The 21,307-nt window shown below is 37.6% G+C and overlaps 1 protein-coding gene across 1 annotated transcript; it reads left to right on the forward strand.

The window, feature by feature from the left end:
- Positions 1-18,702: 18,702 nt before the first annotated feature.
- On the forward strand, positions 18,703-20,028 carry LOC109178647. Its single transcript, XM_019328184.1, has 2 exons — positions 18,703-19,438; positions 19,814-20,028. The coding sequence occupies exons 1-2, from the start codon at positions 18,703-18,705 to the stop codon at positions 20,026-20,028; spliced, it is 951 nt and encodes a 316-aa protein (XP_019183729.1).
- The last annotated feature ends 1,279 nt before the right edge of the window (positions 20,029-21,307 follow it).

The raw sequence follows: 21,307 nt of genomic DNA on the forward strand, positions 1-21,307 counted from the left end.
GTAGTCGCTTCATTGCCAACTTGCATTGCGGTGATTTAATGCATGAGAATGGGCTTCCACAGTGAGTTTGAAAATCCTCACCTGACAAATCTTCAAAAGTCATACATATCGGCTCATCAGCTGAATCTTCTCCGAAAAAATAATTACTTATCTTGACGGATTCAAATGATGAAATCTTCCAAAAGATTTTTCTGCTGATTCTTGCTTGAGTAAAAATTATATCTTCGTCCATTTCTTCTTCTGAAATGATTTGAGATGCATAGCAATATTTAAATGAGAAAGAAGATTTCACGTGGCATTCTGTTCTTTAAATCTGTCCTACAAGCTCGCCCAAACTTGTAGTCAATTTAGTATGACATGTGTCCACATTGTAGCATGCACCCAACAAGTGTCATACTTATAAAATATGCTTTTAATGGGATTTGATCACAAACCTAATTAGATTTGTCTTCCAAACTTGTACCATTACACCATATTAACTCATTGGTTAATATTTTTGGATTTAATCTTTATTCCCAGAATGGCTTTAGTAGAATTTCAATTAATTCGTAGAATAATCCGAGTCTGCCCTTTGGTCGTCCCCATCAGATCCTTAGTCGTCCCCTTCTTTATCTCTTACTTAAAAATGTAGAGATTGAGTCTCGAACCTGTGACCTTTGACTTTAGCAACCTTGTTCCTTATCCACTTCACTGCTTCATCCTTTAGTGTTTTCCAAGATAAATAATTCTCAAATAGTAACATTCTGGATAAGTATATTTTGCTAAGAATTCGTAGACTTTTATGGCTTGACTTGGGACTTAGGCTAATAGACAACTAGACTCAAAATAAAATATGGGGGTTCTAAAAATACAAATTTGGCTCATCAAAACTATTACATTTTATTCCTAACAAAGTATAACATTTCCCAAAACACATATACTCAAATAATTATTAAAATAGAGCTTTCTTGGCAAATCATAGCTTTTGGTAGTTTAAACCCTTCTCAAACATATTTATGATTTTCAATAAAAATACTTTTAAATATAAATAACCCTTCAAACCCAAATAATATAAGATATACTCCAAAATAATTTTTTAAAGGTTGAAGTATCTTAAGTGGATGAGACTTTAATTGCTCATTAAGTGATTAGGAGTTCAAATCCCACTTTAATCAACTTTCCAAAGCTAACACCAATAATTAGAACTTAGGCGCTAGGATCAATTTTTGTGCTCTATGCTTGTAAAGCTAACCTAAGGAAATGAATAGTGAAAGGGAAAAAACATTATTCTTTATAGTTTAGGGTTGTGAGGATAAAAATGTAAAATAAATTGTAGGGTTCACCTTGCATCATGAGTCAAGGGCTAGAAGGGTGGTTTTAAATAGTTTAGGGGTCAAAATGTATTTTTCTAAAAAAGATTTCCAAACAAACACTTGGTTCAGATTTCTCCCGGTCTCACTAAGATTGATTTTTCAGTTTAAAACTTGGTACGCGAAGTACCCGAAAATTTAAGATTTTAGATTTATAATAAATCCCGGTGTTGAATTTACTTAAAAGTGGCTCAGTTTTAATTGCCGTAATAAAAGCTATTAAATCCTTCACCCCTATATAAGAATGAGTTGGACAGTAGCAGATTTACACAACAAGAAAGTATCTTTTTTTGCCTCAAAACTCTATGCTTCTACTCCTTTCTTAAGCCTACCATGTTCATAATCTTGCTCATGTTCGCCGGATTCCTTGTTTGGGTGCTCAAACATTGAATCGTAGCAAGTTTTATCCTGGGAAGCCTAGGCCACAACGCTCCTAGCACTTTTGGGAGGTGGCAAACAAGGTTTTAAGGAAATAGTGATCGCTTAACTCTTGCCAAAAAACCCTACACCAAACACTAGCCAATCTCTTCATCTTTCCTTCCTTTTTTCCAGGAAAATAATAATCTTATTTTATTGGATTATTATTTGTTTTCTACCAACGGAATTCCCAACACTTTACTGACTAAGGTTTCAAGATGGAGATTTCTCTGGTGCACACTCTCGAATAATGACAAGAGTTAGTAACCACAAGGTTCTGAGCCTATTGGCTTTCTTGGCTCCTTGTGATTCTTTATCAACTAGGATCATAAAACACACTTGACCTAAAACACATAGATAGTTGGTGCTAATTTTCTTGTAAACAAAAGAATAGTTTAAGATTTTATTTAAAATGTGGGATAAAAGCAACACAGAAATAGCTTCCCTAGCAAAGGCAATCAACAAAAAAAGGAGGAGGATTATCAAACCACTCCCCGCAACCTGACACAGAAACGGCTTCCATAGCAACAATGTGGGTTGCACGATTCGCCCCCTTAGAAAAATAGAAGTCTACACCGTTTATCGTAGATGCAACTTCTTTAATATCGTCAATAATAAAACCAAAAGTAGAAATAAAAGAAAAAAACACAAAAGCATAGAAAACTAATTGTGAATCAGTCTCAACATCAACATCACCCACCCCGTATTCTTTAACCAGCTCAGTGCTTGGTGACAATAAGGGTGGTTCGCGAAATGACAACGAGACTCTTTAATTTAATATCACATTGAGTAAATACCATTTAGTTTGAGCAGTGAAAAAATCACTATTTTTGTTATTACTTAAGATATAGAATCTTGTAAATTATTGCCTGATTGAAAGGATACAGTACTGAAGAATTGTCGCTACTTAATGCAATAATGCGTGGAAGCATATTGATGTGACTTGTACTAAACAACCACCAAAATTTATTAGCGTTTGGTGTAGAGTTGAGGGCACATTATATTGTGCACCATGATGCACAATGTATATGCACCCTAAGAGTTTATGTGTATTATGTTAAGAGTTTATATATATTATATTAAGAGTTCATGTGTATGGTATATTGATATTAAAAGTTTATGTGTATTATATATTATTTTAAGATTATATGTATTATGTTAGGAGTTTATGTGTCTACTATACAATTACGTACATGCGAAATAGAAGATTTTTAGGGTACACAATGCATTGTGCGCCTTGGTGCACGATATAACAATTGAGATTTGAGAGAGAGTTGGGACTTCATTGGTGATAGCTTTTGTGTCTTTTATGGCAACGCCACCTTCATTATTGACATATTTTTTTTTCTTTTTTTTTTTTTTTTTTTTTTTAAGTTTTAGACATAATTCAACTTGTTAAATAATATTTTTTTAAAAAAAAAATAATTTATCGAAGATCTCTTATCTTTAGTGGCAATTCCAAATTTAGTCACATACTATTGTTTTTATCATTTAACATCTCAAACTATTATTTTTTGAACACTTTTAGGGGGTGTATTCAGTCATGACTTTCATAAATTTTTAAAGATTTTTATGAACTTTAAAAGTTTGAAGGTATTCAATTCAAACTTTTAGGAAGTTTTTACAAGTTAGGCGGTATTCAATCAAGATTTTTATAGAATCTTTAAAAGTTGAGTGGTATTGGATTAAAACATTTAAAGAGTCTTTAAAAATCATGTGATATTCAAAAAGTTATGAATTTGTGTAGATTTTTTAATTTTAGAGCTTTTGTAGACTTTTCATTCTCAAAAATAAATAGTTGAAATCCAACCCTGAATCCCAAGATTTCAAAATTTTCTTTCTACCAACTCTAAGGGAGGTGTATTCAATCATGACTTTTGTAGAGTTTTAAAACTTTTTCAAATGATAGATTTTAATAAACTTTGATTGACTTTCATAGAGTCTTTCAAAATTTTTTAAAAATTTATAAGACTCTATAAAAGTCTATATAAGAAACATTCATAGACTTTCATCAACTTTTTAATTTAAAAATTCTACAAAAGTCATTGAAATTCTAAATTGAATACATCTTTACAAACTTTCAATGATTTTGATTCTTACCCATTTATAATTCTTTCAAAACATTTATAATATATCATAAAATTTTCTTATTATGTAGTTCATCACCTACATTAACATTCTCAACATTATTATTTTTATCCATAGTATGTTGAGACTTATATGCTAATTACTTATATATATATATATATATATATATATATATATATATATATATATATATATATATATATATATATATATATATATATTAATAAACATCAAAAAATATTATTTCATTATAAATTCATAACAATATATATATAAAAGTATACTTGATATATTGCTAGGCATCACGTAAACAACTATTATTTGCAATAGCAATTTGAGACTGCGAACAACAACATGGTTTTACTGTTTGCAACCCCAATTGTTGTTGCGAACAGTAGTTTGCTATTCGTAGTAACTTGTTAAAAAAAAGAAAAAAATATATATATATATATATATATATATATATATATATATATATATATATATATTACGAATATAAACATAAAAAGAATAAAAATCAAAATATATAAGTAATTATATGAATATTATGAAACATATACTAAAATTTGATGATGAAAAATTTGCTTTGTTGATGTATTTAGGGAGAATTAGAGAAAGTTGGGGATAAAAAATTCCTAGAAAAAATAAAAATTAATATAAACAAGCAATAATGAATTAAAAATAATATTATTTCGAATTTTTAGAGGAAGATTGTAAAGTTTAGGAGAGAGAAAAATTGGTAGAGTTTACGTATGAGGAAAATATAGGATAATGAAGAAAAAAATAATTTTATTAAATTTAGATAGGTTTATAAAGTTTAAATTGGGAGAAAAAATAGAGTTTAAATAGAGATAGAAAACATTCAAAGTTGTTAGAAAGAAAATTTTGAAATCTGGGGATTGATGGTTGGATTTCAACTATTTATATTTGAGAAGAAAAAATCTTCAAAAGTCTTAAAATTAAAAAGTCTACAAAAGTTCATAACATTTTGAATACCACACGACTTTTAAAGACTCTTTAAAAATCTTGATTGAATACCGCATGACTTTTAAAGACTATATAAAAGTTTGAATTGAATACCCTCAAACTTTTAAAGTTCATAAAAGTCTTTAAAACTCTATGAAAGTCATGATTGAATACACCCCCTAAAGGTTTTTTCTCTCTATTTAAACTTTATTTTTTTCTTACTATTTAAACTTTATAAACCTTATACCTAAATTCAATAAATTATTTTTTCTTCATTATCCTAAAATTTATTTCATACCTAAACTCTACCAATTATTTCCCTCTCCTAACCTTTACAATCTTCCTCTAAAAATTCGAAATAATATTATTATTGCATTGTATATTTTGATTTTTGATTTTTAATTTTTAATTTTTACTATATGTTTCATAATATTTATATAAATACTTGTATATTTTGATTTTTATTCTTTTTATGTTTATATTCATAATATATATATATATATTTTTATAACAACAGGCTACTACTAATAGCGAACTACTGTTCGCAACAATAATTTGGGACGGCAAACAATAGCACCTTGTTGTTGTTTGCAATCCCGAATTGCTATTGCAAATAATAGCTCTTTGCTTGATGCCTAGTAGTATATCAAGTTTAACTTTTTATATATATATTATTAATATTATATTTTTAATGTTTTATTTTATGCAACTAGTAATTATATTTTTAAATATTTTATTTGAACAATTCTATTACTATAAATTTTAGTGTTGAATATTGTTATGAATTTCTTATGATTTTTTTTTTGGTTGATGCTTATTAATACTATATAAATAATTAGCATATATTAGTCTCACCATACTATGGATAAAAATAATAATGTTGATTTGGGTGAAAAACTATATAATAAGAAGAATTTTATGATATATTATAACATGTTTTGTAAGAAAATTATAAATGATAAGAATTGAAATCATTGAAAGTTTGTAAGGATGTATTCAATTTAGAATTATAACGACTTTTGTAGACTTTTTAAAATAAAACAGTTGATAAAAGTTTTTGAATGTTTTTTATATAGACTTTTATAAAGTCTTACAAAGTTTTAAAGTGTTCTAAACGACTCTATGAAAGTTAATAAAAGTTTATTAAAATCTATCATTTTAAAAGTCTACAAAAGTAATGATTGAATACACCCCCCTTAGTCCTTCAATTCTTATGACTTTTTATATTTTTAGTAAGGACATTTTGGTCTCTTTATATTTTTCTTTTGTTATTTTTTCGGTTTCAATCAGTTTATTTGGTTTAGAACTTTACTAAAAATTAATTAAAAGATATGGTTACTAAAAATCAAAGGTTACTTAAAATCCTAAACCAATTAAACTAGTTGGAGGAGTCCACCCTCCAGCTCCCCTCCTCTTCTATTATAGAGTATATATATGTTTAAGCAAATAATATATGTATATAATTTAAGTGAAGTTGACGTAGTTTGATTGGTAAGTCACATAATTGTAATGTTAACTTCAGATGTTGAGTCTGTTTTTTTGTCATGTCCTAGAGCGTTTGTTGGTAAGTCACATAATTGTTATGTTAACTTCACATGTTGAGTCTTGTCATGTCCTAGAGCTTATAAAAATGTCTAATCTTATTGTTAATAGTGTACACAACGTAACCTTTAATTTACCACTTTCTTTGTTGTTTTATTATTATTTTTTCAAAATATACTGTTTCTAATTTTTTTTTTTTTTTTTTTTTGGAGAAAATTTCTAATCTTATTGTTAATAGTTTATTTTTACTTTTCGGTATATACTCTGATCTGCACACTATTATTGTTAATAGTTTATTTTTTCTTTTATGTACTAGGTGATAATATATAAGGGTGGTTGGTGAAGTTACAACGAGACTCTTTAATTTAATATTATATTGAGTAAATACCATTCAGTTGCCAAATACCTTGTGCTCAGATAGCATGTAATGACTCTCTTATATAGGAGATCATGAGATTGAGACTCAGTGGAGGTGATGTTGACTTTTTGTTGTTCAACAGGTTGAAAAAGTATATATATGAACAAATACTACAATATAATAGAGTGTAGCTTTTAAAAAAAAAAAAATACTTTTCAGTTTGAGCCGTGAAAAAAAGATCTTTATTTTTGTTTTTACTTTTTTTTTTTTGAAACATTTTTGTTTTTACTTAGGATATACGTAGTAGAATTTTGTAAATTATTGGCTGATTGAACGGACACAGTACTGAAGAATTGTCACTACTTAATGCAATAATGCGTGGGAGCATATTGCTGTGACTTGATCTAAACAATCGCTAAAAGTTATTAGCGTTTCGTGTAGAATTGAGAGAGAGTTGGGACTTGATTGGTGATAGCTTTTGTGTCGTTTATGACAACGCCACCTTCATTATTGATATCTTTTGTTTTGTTTTTTTTTTTTTTTTTAAAGTTTTTAGACATAATTCAACTTGTTAAATAATACATAAAAAAAAAAAAGAATTAATTTCACCAAGGGTCCCTTGTTTTTTGTGGCACTTTCAAACTTACCGGGCGTTTGGTTGGAGGGAATTTAAATTCCATTCCCACCTGATTCCAAAAGTCACTAAATTCCTTAGTTTGGTTGGAAGGAATTGCAATTCCCTTATTTTCATGTAATTAAAATCACATCCATGGATTTTAGAAAGAAAAAAGATAATGATGAGACAAAATTACCCTCACTTTTTTAACCTAAAATTGATGCCTAACAACAACATTAAGCATTTTGGACTTTATACTACTTATTACTTTTCAATTCCCATGTATACCAAACATTGGAATTGAAATTTCCAGTAATTTTATTCCTGTAAACCAAACACGAGAATTTAAATTCTCACTTTATTCCCAGTAATTCATCTCTCATGGAATTGCAATCCTTTCCCACGTAATTCCCTCGCTCCAACCAAACGCCCCGCTAGTCTCATACTGCCCTTTTTGCCATTTAACATCCAGACTATTATGTTTTGGACACTTTTAGTCCTTCTCATGACTTTTTATATTTTTAGTAAGGGCATTTTTGTCTCTTCATATTTTTCTTTTGTTATTTTTTTCAGTTTCAACCTGTTTAATTGGTTAAGGACTTTACTAAAAACCGGTTAAAATATGTGGTTACTAAAAATCAGAGGTTACTTAAAGTCTTAAACCAATTAAACTGGTTGAAATTGGAAAAATAACAAAAGAAAAATATGAAGAGACAAAAATATCATTACTAAAATTACGAAAAGTCATGAGAATGAGTAAAAGTGTCCACAAATAATAGTCTAGGATGTTAAATGGTAAAAACGATAATTTGGAACTAAATTTAGAATTGCCACCAAAGATAAGGGATCACAATTAATTCTATAAAAAAAGGGAAAAGGGTCAAATACACCCTCCAACTTTAGGTAAGAAGTCAATTAGGCTCTCAAACATTTGAAAGTTGCAATTAGACACATTAACATAGTAATTTAGTGCATTAAGGCCCAAAGTCGGTGGTGTTTGTAAAGGTTTTGGGTCTACCTTGGTTTCCTGCTCCTGAGCTAGGTGCCCCGTGCGTGTCCAACATGGCCTCGATTGTTGCCACCCTTCGATCTAATGCACGTGTTGCGTGGATTAGGGATGAGAACCCTTCATCCATGATTTGATTTTGCCAGGTGAGCTGCGCGAGGATGCGCTCGTTGATGGACCCTTGATTTTGGCTTCCTGGATTCTCTCTTTCTTGTGCGGGGGCTGGTGGGTTAGGCTCACTTTCCTCTTCTTGTTCCTCATGTTCCCTTTGTCCTCCACACTCTTGCATTGCTCTTCTTAGCTTCTTGTTGGAGATGTCTAGTTGATCCACCAGTTCCCTACGCTCTTCCTCAGGTTTTAGGCAAACCTCCTCGATGGTGATGTATTGTCCCCCTTCGGTGTAGTAGAAGTCGTTGCGGCGGAGGTTCTGGGCATTGAAAACCATCCCGCTTACGGGTTTGACCTCTGTGTGGCTCAGGTCCACCCCCTTTTTCTCCATGATCCAACTTAGGATCATCCCATAGGGTAGACTAAGCCGGTTGCTCGTCTTGCAAAACTCCATGTGTTTTAGCATAAGGGCCGGTAGGTTGAACTTGATTTTGCGCTTTAAAAAGTAGGCAAAGGTACACTTCAGGCTTCCCACATCCTTGCTCTTGTTGTTTGTAGACAACAAGCTATCAGTTACAATCATGACTAGGATCTTTTGTTCAGCGGTTAACCATTTCCTGTTAGGCCGGGTGGCCGAGGTGAAGCCTTCTTCCTTTCCTAGTAGGTACCCGAGGTAATCCTTATACCCCGTGCCTTGGGTACCGATCCATCCCTTTCGGTCATAGTTTGACACACCCGTGGTGGTCAGTTTTAAGAGCTTGGCCAGACGACCCTCGAAGAGTATTATCTCTTTGCCTCAGACTTTGGCGGTGATCTCCCACTTGTCACCCCGTTTGATGGCTACCCAGTGGCGATAGAATTCTTTCACCAACTTGGGGTACATATCCCCTTTGATTTTGAGATAGGTATCCAAAAGCCCCTGGAAATTAAGCATATCGACCAATTCCGGAGAGAATTGGTCGGGTTCGAGGGCTTTACCTCCGATTACCGTGTAATCGGCGTCGTTCCAATCCGGAGTTCGGATAACAACGGGCTTTTTTGGCATGGCGTGGTTTTTCCCAGGTGGCGTCTTTTTCCCGGTGTTGTTTTTCCGGCGAGGCTCCGGTGACTTCCGGCGATGCTCCGGCGAGGAATTCCGGCGGCGGTGGTGGAGCTCGGCTTTTTGGGAGGTAAGGTGTGGCGGTCCTGGGCGGAGTAGTAGGCCGTGGAGGCAGCGGGAGGAGGTCGGGCGAGCAGCGGGTTTGCGGTGGCAGTGGGACGGCGTCGCTTGGTGGCGGGCGTGCGACGGGCGGCGTCCAGTGGTTGGGCGGCAGCGGGGTGTGGCCGGGAGGTCTCCGGTGCGTCGATGGCAGGGTCCGGCGGTGGTGCGGTCTGGGTGTTTTTTCGTTGGTAGTGTGGGGAGGGAGAGAGAGGGAGTAGGAGAGAGAAAGAGATGGTTTGTGGGAGGAGGAAGAAGAAGGGTTTTTAATTTGGGGATTTTTGTGAGTTTTAGCGATTTGTAGGGGTTTAAGAAGGGAGTGTTCCCTTGAGGTTTCAAGAAACACTCATGGCTTAGTGTTTAGGTGCTTGGGCTTACAAATGGGAGGTTTAGAGTTCAATCCCCCTTGGTGACATTAGTTTTCTTTTGTTGTGCACCCCTTTGGGTTCTTTTTTTGTCTTCTAGTGGTAGAAGGTTTGACTGGCCCCTTGCTGTTGATGCGGGTAGTCTAGTCTTTTTCCTTATGCTAAATTATTTTGATTTTGCTTCTTTATTTATGAAAATTTCAAAGTACCTAATCTAAACAAGTAACTTTACTATGAGCGTGGTTACAGGGGATTCACTAGTTATCCTAAACAGAACTCGTCTCCTTGGTTTTCTTCTGATTGGTTTGCGGGGTCTTCGTCTCCTGGGGTCATGTTTTATTCGTCGAGGTTGCCCTCATTTTCGAGTTCAGCCTGAGTGCGGCTCATGACGAACACCTTTCCCCGGGAGCACCGTAGTTCCCTTGATTGTTTATGCCCCCGCGTTGGCCCATGATTGTAGGGCGCGAGTTCGAGGGTTGAGTGCATCGGAAGGACTTGTGTCCTTCTCCTCCGCAGTTGAAGCATCGCCAGGGGTTTCCCATGCAGTCCTTGCCCCTATGGTTTTTGTTGCATCTTCGGCAAGGGAAGCTCCTTGTATTAGCTTCGTTGTTTCCCAGGGGTGGCCCTTTGCCAGCTGGATTGCTTGGCCTGGCGTTAGTGTCCTTTCTCGTTCTTTTCATAGGTGGTGCCCCACCTCCTGTGTTCCTTTTATGAATCGGTTCCTGAACCCCACGTTGTAGTAGTTGGATTCGATGGAGATTGGCGGCACTGGAGTAAGCCTCGTTGAGAGTCCGGGGTCCGCTTACTACTAGTACCTTCCGGGCTTCGAAGTTGAGGCCTGATATAAATCTTTCTATTTTGGTTGCCTCTGCGGGGACCAATTCTGGCGCGAAGCGTGCCAGCTCGAGGAACCGCTTATGGTATTCCATGATGGCAGTCACTCCTTGTTTTAGGTGGAGGAATTCTTCGTGCATGGATGCTCTTACGTGTGCTGGGTAGAAACGTTCTCGTATTCGTGTTTTTAGGTTTTCCCAGTTGAATCCTGGTTCCTGTTTGTAAGTGAGCCCCTCGTGGATCCACCAAAGATCTGCCTCGTGTAGAACGAGGCTATCTCTACACGACGTTCTTCTGGCATTCTACTAATCCCAAAATCTTGTCGAAGGTTCTAATCCATTCCTCGAGGATTGCGGGGTCTTCTTCTCCTGAAAAAGTGGGTGGTCGATGGTTTGAAACTTGTCGGGCGATTTCTGAGTTTGCGTTTAGGGATAGTAGTGGTGGTCTATTGTTGCGGAGTGCTACGTCGCTTAGTGCTTGGGCGACCTGTGTTAGTTGTTGTAGAGTTTGAGCCAGGGGGTCATGCGTGGCAGGTTCCGGGGTACTTAACGATCTTCTGTTTGGTGCCATGTTGTTGGTCTACTGGGCCAATGTTTATAGTAATGATGAGTTAGAGTGTTGCACCCATACCTTGATGCGATAAGCGAAAGGGAGAGTTCTTTAAATTAAACGAAGGGTAGGGGGAAAGCTATGTGATGATGGGTAGGCTCACAATCTCGCCGCGCGTCCTATGACTTCTGAATCCTATGTTCCTAAATACCTAGAGTCCAAGCCTAATGTCCTAAAGTCCGGTCCTTAAGAGTCTTATCCTAGGGTCAAACTTAGGCTCTGATATCATCTGTAACACCCAGAAATTTTAAAACTTTTTGATCTTATAATATGAAAGTAATTCTATTAAATAAATCCCAAAAGAAGCATTCTAAACATAAGAGTCGGGGGTGTTATGCCACATCTGAGCTGGAGAGCTCAGATGCACAGACTATTCCAACTATCTATCCTCAAATATTGTCATTACATCATCAAGGCACGCAGGTCAAAAGGGAGACTAACTATCTAAGCCGAGATCCTCTAGCGCGCTCCGGTAGCTAATCATCTACGCCAGAAAGCCAAATATATCTGTTTAGCGAATGATGCTGGTAACCCACTCCAACGCGTTGAAATACTATATATATATATATATATATATATATATATATATATATATATATATATATATATATATATATATATATATATATATAAAAGAAAACCATTTTGAAGCAGGAAGGTATATACTTAGGAGACTCTAGCTTCAAAACAAGAAATAGACTCGACAAATCGGGATAAGCACTTTCAACAATGATAATCAATTATATAGAGACAACATCATATGTATATGTATCCAAGGTCACAGTTTACTTTCATGTCATTCACATCATCATTCAATCAGTATCTTTATCACACAAGCATACTTTGGTGGCGCCACGGGACCAATCGCATGCACATACATGAGGGTTAGCGCATATAGCGCTAACACGACCCCGCAACATCCTACCTCATACCGCAGTATGAAGGAATTGACTGCAACCAATTTTTATAGACCGTCGATGGATTCAACGGCGGACCACAGCCCTACACACCGGAGACGCGTTTAGTCGGTGGACTGTGATCCTCTTTTGGGGACTGCGACCCTACACACCGCTGGCGGGCTCAGTCGGTGGATCGTAGCCGATCATAGCCCTACACACCGCTGATGGCTCAGTCAGTGGACTATGACCTTCTTTATGGGGACTACGACCCTACACACCGCTGGCACGCTCATTCGGTGGATCGCAGCCGACCATAGCCCTACACACTGTTGACGAGCTCAGTCGGTGGACTATGGCCTTCCTCGTGGCTTGTAACCCTACACACTGCTGAAGCGTTCAGTCGGTGGATCACAGTGCACGAGGCCCATTTGGTGGACCGCAGCCCAAGAGTGTACTTCTAATCGCAACCAGATTATGAACCGCAGCTCATGTAAAACCAATTTGACCGCAGCCAATCATGCACACATAACACATAGTTGGCACATGCAACCCATATAAACACATTGGGAAAGGGGAGAAAACGTATAATGAAACCTAAGCGTGGTCGTCCACAACTAGAAATAGTCCTAAGGGGTTCATACTTCTTTCACCTAGGCCAACAGGGTACCGATTCAACTAGCATGCAATACATAAGACTCTTTTATCCTACGAACGGTACCCGAAACATCAAACTAGACTCAGGCACGATAAACGGAGTTCGTTGGGACACCACGAGGGTCGGGGAACATCAAACGGGGAAGCTAAAGTTCCAAAGTGGGAAAAATCCAGCGGGTGGCCGGCGGGTGGTCCTCCACCCGCCGGCTACCCGCCGACGGCGAGTCTCCGGGCAGCGGGTTCCCGGCGGGCAGTCGTCTGCCCGCTGCCGGCGAGGCCAATTCGGGCAGTGGGTAGGTGGCGGGTCCCCCTACCCACCAAGTTTAGACAGTTTTAAACACAAACGACGACACCACGTAGTCAAATACTTGATCAAAACAAAGAATCATAATGAATACATCCTAACACGACTTCTAAACATAATTAACACACGAACATGCGAAATCCCACCCAAATATACACCAAGAACATCACAATATAAAATTCCCAATTTAACCTAGGGCTCTAATCCCCTTCAAATCATCAAGATCATAGTTTATATTTAATATAAAGAAACATCAAGATTTATCAAGAACATCACACAATCATCAAGATCCTCTTATCATCATCAAGATCATCAAGATCACACATAAAATCATCTCATCAATCATCAAGATCATATCATAATCATCATAAAAGATTTTATCAAGACACAAGCATATAGAAGGAGCCAAAGAAGAAGATTATAGCAAGAAAAATAGGTTTTATTGAGACATGGATTACCTCTTAGCCTTAATTAGATTCCTTGGCTATTAAGGCTCTTCTATAAGATTTCCTCTTCTTGATTTCTCCTACGGGGAATTCTTGGGAGTTCTTGTGTGGTGGTATCTATTATGGTGTCAATTCTAGGTGCCTCATATGTCCCTATTTATATATCTAAGAGTCCTAATTAGGGTCTGAATGGTATGGGCTTGTTAATTCTATTTCTTATAGGACTAAGGGGTTGGTTTTAGGGATAAGGGTCCATGGACTATGGTGGACCCTTCTTAGTTAATTAATGGGCTTTGATTCTCTTTGTAACACCCCCCTAAAACACATGCTATAAAAAGCCTTAACACATGCAGATAACACAACTAAACAACTAGCACAGCGGAAGACTAAAAGATAACTGGATAAACATAAATCCAAGTCATGGGGTGTTATGCCACGTTCACCAACAAGAATGAACGCTACGGCAACATCTGCATTGTTTGCACTATCCAAAGTCTCAAAAGTCTACAACTAGATTGGCACACAGGCCATAAAACAAACGGGAGAAGCTAAGCTATCAGGCACTAGACTGCGCACTCGCCTAGACATCACCTGAAAGAACACAATAAAACATGGGACGACGCCCGGTCAGCGAATAATGCTGGTAACCCACCAATACTTGTGAAATAACATACATAAGTAAGCTATAAGTTGTAAAGCCATTTTCGAAACGGAATACATATATATAAGTGTAAAACCAAGAGTAATAGCCAACACAAGACTCAACACTCTCACCAATAACACGAAAACACATCCCAAGACCACAAAGGACAACAACTCAAGGATAAAGACAAGACCGATGGCAATACATGCCTAGGCAACACATGCCTTTGTGACTACACACGTCACAAGAAGAGAACACACAACCACGGCTACACAAGCTCTCGTGACATCACTCATCACGAGTTGATATGCCTTCCTTATGCCTTGTTCCAACCTTATGGCTACCCCCAACCTTATATCTAGTTCCAACCTTTACCTCCAGGACCCCTGTACACCAAGTCCAACCTTATTCCCCCGGGAACCGTCGTTCCCCCTCCAACAGTCCCTCCAACAAAACCACCGATTTCATAGTACACGAGGGTACCGTACACACACATGGCAACACATGCCCTGGATAACACATGTTATCCCAGTAATAATCATGTGAACCTTACACAAAGGTCACAACTCCATAATCACGTCACAGCCACCACGAGGACCGCTGCCGTACCTTGGTGATTAAGGCCCCATAAACCGAAATCGTGCAATCCAGGTACACCCATACACACATCACACCTCAACAGGAATCAATCAACAGATCACAACGAAGGTATGAAACATACTCAATCAAGGAATGGGTCATAGCCCAACAACAACAACAATGAATAACACAAGTTATCATCAACCAAACGGAAGGTACAAACAACACACACGCTAGCATTTAAACACCAAACTAGCATGCTTATCAAACGGGGAAACCAAACATAGTTCCGAGGAACACACAAGACTCACCACGGTTCAACGAAACACAATGTTGAACACTTAGCACGATTCAAGACACCAAATCCTACATGTAATCCTACCATACAGTTCTAGACATACAAAACATCAAGAAGACACTCAAATAGTTCCACAAAAGAACATCGGGAAGTCAAAAGACCAAATACCGAGTCAAAAGAATCGCGGGGAACAAATCCCCAACATCACCATATCAAGTACCCGCGGGTAGGCCCACGGGTAGGCCTCTACCCGCGGTTCCACCCGCGGGTACAGGCCGCCCAAGAAGTGTACCCCGCGGGTGGGTGGCGGGTTGGACCCCTACCCGCCGTTCCGCCCGCGGGTACAACCCTGTACCACAACAAAGCACTTCGCGAATTTCATCTCCAAACTCAAATTCAAGTCCAAAACATGTCAAATCTCACCCAATACAACAAAATGACTTGAATCATAGGAAATGCCAAGCAATGGCACAAAAGAACCCTAAGCACAAGCTCTAGATATGCATTTTCACAAGACAATGCATAAACACTCACATTTCATAGCAAAAACACAAGTAGAATCCAAGAAATCACATATAGGTAAGCAAAATAGATTTTGTAGAGCATGGGTTACCTCTTGTAGACTAAAGACTTCACTTTACACCTTAACAAGCTCTTCTCAAGGCTCACCTTCCAAACCCACTTCAAGATCAAACCAAAAGATCATAAAGATCCTACCTTTAAGAAAAAACACCTAAGATGAAACCAAAAACACAAGATGAACTTAGATCTTACCCTCCTAGATGCCCAAATATATGAAAGTTTGAATCTTGGAAGCAACTCTTGAGGTCTTGGCAAGGCTCCAACTTGGCTTGGAAGAAAAGCTACTCACCTTTTTAGAGAGAAGGTGGAGCTAGATTTTTAGAAAGTGTAAGGGATAGAATGAAGATGGTCTACTAGGTTAGGTTACAATACTAACACCATGTGAAAGGTCAAGAATGCCCTTACTAACATTAGGAAGTGTAAGGAACAAGGGAACTCCCTTCAAAGCTCAAGGTACAACTTTGACTTTAGGGTTGACTAGTCAATTACTAATCCCCAAGTATTGAATTTCAGGATTTTAAGAATTAATTCACCAATTGAAATAGGATTAATTACTCAAGTAATCCATTGATTGAATTTGGATTTTGGGGTGTCACACTCTTTTTAGAGTAAATAATTAAATAATTAGTTTGGCTTAGGGGTCGTATCACGGGGTGTTACACTTTAGGTTGGACCAAGAATAAACATAAGGTTTATTCATAAAGGACCTGAGTTGGGAATCAAAATGCATGTGATGCATAGATGGTATTACTCACACTTTCATTTAGAGGACATACCACTATGATTCATGTTTTTTTTATTATCTTTGATAAAGGTTGTGTCAATACTTGCACCAATGGAAAATTGTAACATTTTCTATTAATGTTGTACAAATCAAGTGGGGTAAGTTTATTAGGCCAAATTTAGCCATTGCGGCAATGATTAGTTTTTGATAACTAATTATAATCAAGAATGAACATGAGATTTATTCATTAAGTTTTATACCACATAAGGTACTTAGAGAAGAAGTTACATTGTAATCATAAGTGGATACTACTCTGATGAAGATCAGAGGAACTATCTCTATGGTTCATGTTTTTTGCATCTTTGAGTTAATACTTACACCAAGTGGGAGAATGTAACATTTTCCATTATAATGACACTATTAAGTGGTGCAAGTTAATAGGCCATTTATGACCATTATGTTGTGATTTGAAACGGAAGTAACGATTTCCATTACTTAACCTATAATGACGGCACATAGGTTATATATATGTATGGTTCTCCCACTGCTCATGTGCTTTTTTTATACAACACCATCTACTTGAACATGAGATCAAGTATTAGACAAAACACCAAAGTTCCTTATAATTCTTGAAGAAATGCTATAGAGATGACAACTATGGCTGGAGGTGCTCGATCTTATTGATTTCCGCTATGAGGTTAGATCATTACATGTAGTATGATTGTATATTTATTTCTAACAACAATCAGAATATTATGAGAGATTGGTTGATTAAGGTGGTTCATATCTACAAAGAGCAAAATAGAGTAAAAAATGTATTATCTAAGGACCATTTCTCCCATAGCAGGGTATGGTGGTCTACAATAATAACCCAAAGCTCACCATAACGACATTTATGGGGTTGTTAGGGTCCAATCCGAAGATTTCCAAAATACTTTGAGTCATGATTTTGTAACGTTTCTCTCTCGTTTTCGACCAAAAAAAAAAAAAAAAAAAAAAAAAAAAAAACACACACACACACATACGTTAACATTTTGATTTTGATATCGTATGTACTAGAAAAATATGTAGCATATATAGTTAATTTACTACATATAAACTAAATAGTTATCATTAATTTAATATCGGTGGTATATACTTAAATTGTTTGTATGTTATTTTAAAGTTGTTACTAAAATCAACACTACCAAGTGTAGATAGTTCAATTGGGAGAGTGTTATACTAAAAATCTAAAGGTCATGTGTTCAATCTTCATTCACCTCATATGGAAAATGAGGTTGTTCTTTTGGTTTTTTTTTTTTCCTTTAACTTTGCAAGCAATATCGTTTGCAAGCTTTCTAAATTAGATTACTTTCAAAAAAAAATCCTTTCGTGTAACTTTTTATTTGTTTATTTTTATTTTTTATTACTTATTTTATTTTATTTTTGTTATTATATTTATAATATAATATAAAAATAAGATCACTTTTGATTGTGAGAAAATATTGCAGGGTTGTAGAGAAAATAGTTGAGAAATTATAAATTTGATTATGTGGAAATGAGACCCATTTTAGAAAGTGAGAAAGTATTATAGAGATAAGGATGTTAAGGATATCTGTAGCTGACATATTTTGTATATAATTAAATCTAGTTGCATTTCTTTTATGTAGCATTGTTAGACTGGTTGTTACAACAACCTGCTAACTACTCACTATCTTCTCTCCCTTGTATGCTATTTAAAGCTTATTGTTTACATCAATAACATCAGTTGAGTTCATAATCTATTATGGTATCAAGAGCCTAATTTCTCCTACGAAGTTTTTTTTTTTTCCTTCCTCTTCCAAATGGCTTTCGCTACTACAACCACAATAATCCAATTAAATGCCCCAACACACTTCCCAATTAAACTCACAACCATGAATTTTCCGGTGTGACGGCATCAAATTCATGCCACACTTGTTGGGTTTAATCTCTTTGGCTATGTTGATGGTACAACCAAGGAACCAACTAAATTCACTGATCCTGCTCAAACTTCTGTCAACCCGGCTCATTTAGCTTGGTATCGTCAAGACCAAGTTATTGTCAGTGCTCTACTTGGGAGCTGTACTGACACCATACAGCCCCTTATCTCCTCGGCTATGACAGCCCATGATGCGTGGCAACGTCTCATTGCTAGTTACGCCAGTGCCTCACGAGGACGTATCATATCCCTCAAGGCCAAACTCACAAGGAATCCGCGAGGGTCTCGGTCTATCACCACTTATCTCAATGACATGCGAGCCATAGCTGATGATTTAGCGTTGGCTCAGTGTCCCGTATCTGACAAAGATCTACTCGTCTATGTATTGACTCAGCTAGGCGAGGATTACAGCTCCATCACATCGGCCATCCGCGTTCGTGAGAAGCCTCTTTCTTTTGGCGAGTTGGCGGCTGTGCTGACTGACCATGAAGGCCAATTGACAGATGCAGATGCTTTGCGTCAGTCCTTTTTTACTACTACTAATGTTACTCAACGCACCTCGTCACCCTCACGGCGCAACCACCAGTCCAACACCAACCGGAGGGCCCGCAACAATAACAATCATTATGGCTCTAATCGGCAACAAGGGGAACACAATCGCTCAGGTATCGTCTGTAAGTTTTGTTATCTTACGGGTCATGAAACAAGAGTGTGTTGCAAGCTAGCCCGATTTTTGAAGGAGCATGATGTTCCTCCTGTTCAATCCTATGTATCTCCTACAACCAATTCGATGACTGGGGATTCTCCTCCCTGGATGTTTGATAGTGGGGTGTTGCACCATGTGACACCAAGCCTCGCTCCTCTGCAGACTTTCACCGAGTATAGTGGATCGGATGAAATACGCCTGGGTGACGGTAATTCCTTACAAATATCCCATATTGGCCAGTCTGTCATTCCTACTATTTCTATTGTTCTCACTCTAGATAATGTCTTGCGTGTCCCACAGTTACACACTAATTTAGTTTCTGTTTCCCAGTTATGCAAGACTAATCGTGTGTCTGTTGAATTCTTTGATTCTCATTTTCTGGTCAAGGAACTTCGAACGGGGATTCCACTGCTACGGGGGGGGGGGGGGGGGGCGAACATTAATGGTGTCTATTTTGGACCAGTTGCCTCTCACCCAACAGTTCATGCTACACAGTTGGCTTGTTTGTCTCAGTGGCACCAACAACTTGGCCACCCGTCGAATAAGGTGTTGCAACTTGTGTTGTAACGCTGTAATGTTCCAGTCTCTATGTCATCTCTGCGAAAATTTTACTGTTCCTCATGCAATGTTCATAAAAGCCATAAACTGCCTTTCTCTAAAAATACACTTGTTAGCACTAAACCTTTGCAACTTGTTTATACTGATGTGTGGGGACCTACTGAGAACTCTATTGATGAATTTCGCTATTATGTCATTTTTGTAGACCACTTCTCGAAATACATTTGGTTGTACCCATGAAACGTAAATCGGATGTGTTTGCAATATTCATCAGTTCAAACAACTAGTGGAAAAATATTTTAGCCTGTCAATTATTTCTGTTTACTTAGATAATGGGGGCGAGTTCATGAGACTTGGACCGTTTTTTAATACTCACGGTATCTCTCATTTCACCACCCCTCCACACACTCCTGAGCACAATGGTGTCGCAGAGCGACGACACAGGCATGTCGTGGAAACTGGTATGTCTCTTCTTCACTCCGCGTCTTTGCCGTCCTCGTACTGGACCTATGCCTTTCAGAAAGCCGTATATCTTATTAATCGGCTCCCTACTCCAATTTTAGGTAATCAATCCCCATTTTCTGTCTTGTTTCAACAATTGCCTAATTATGCCAAGTTACAACCCTTTGGTTGCCTGTGCTTTCCCTGGTTGCGTCCCTATAACACCAAGAAGCTACAACCAAAGTCACGTCCGTGTATTTTCCTTGGCTACTCGAACACCCAATCCGGTTATAAATGTCTAGATTTTGGTTCGAATCGTATTTATGTATCTAGGCATGTTAGATTTATGCCTCATGTGTTTCCTTATAACGATTTGCAAACGGCATCTAACAGCTTACCTTTTGCTTCTAATGATTCAGAATCATGCCATATTTTGTGCAAGTCGTCTCCTTTGTCTACATAGGTACAGCCCATAGGTGTTCCAACTCCAGTTCCGAGTCCAGTTCCAACACCAGTTCCAACTCCAGTTCCGAGTTGAGTTCCAACACCAGTTCCAACTCCAGTTCCGAGTCCATTTCCAACACCAGTTCCAACTCCAGTTCTGAGTCCAGTTCCAACTCCAGTTCCGACACCAGTTCCAACACCATCACTGTCGGATGCGTCCAATTCATCGTCTCCCACTGTCTTAGAAAATGGCCAACATGCATCACAATCTGTGTCTGACTCCCAACCTGTCTGCACCTCCGAAACGTCTCAACCGTTGACTAATGTTCGTCGTTCCACCCGGGAGCGTCGTCCTAGTCCAAGGTATTCCGATTATGTCGCCCAGGCTCTTAAAAACGCTCGGTGGAGGAAAGCAATGGATGAGGAGTTCGAAGTGCTACAATGTAACAACACGTGGCAACTGGTTCCCCGCGGAGCGGCTGTTCCGATTGGCTGCAAATGGGTCTTTCGTGTTAAAGCGCGGCTTGTCGCTAAGGGATTCTTGCAGACTGCTAGCCGGGACTATTTTGAGACATATAGTCCGGTTATGAAACCTGTCACGGTCCGTATCGTTCTGACCATTGCTTTGAGTAAT

The sequence above is a fragment of the Ipomoea nil genome, unplaced genomic scaffold (assembly GCF_001879475.1).
Source record: "Ipomoea nil cultivar Tokyo-kokei standard unplaced genomic scaffold, Asagao_1.1 scaffold0865, whole genome shotgun sequence".
Classification (NCBI taxonomy): domain Eukaryota; kingdom Viridiplantae; phylum Streptophyta; class Magnoliopsida; order Solanales; family Convolvulaceae; genus Ipomoea; species Ipomoea nil.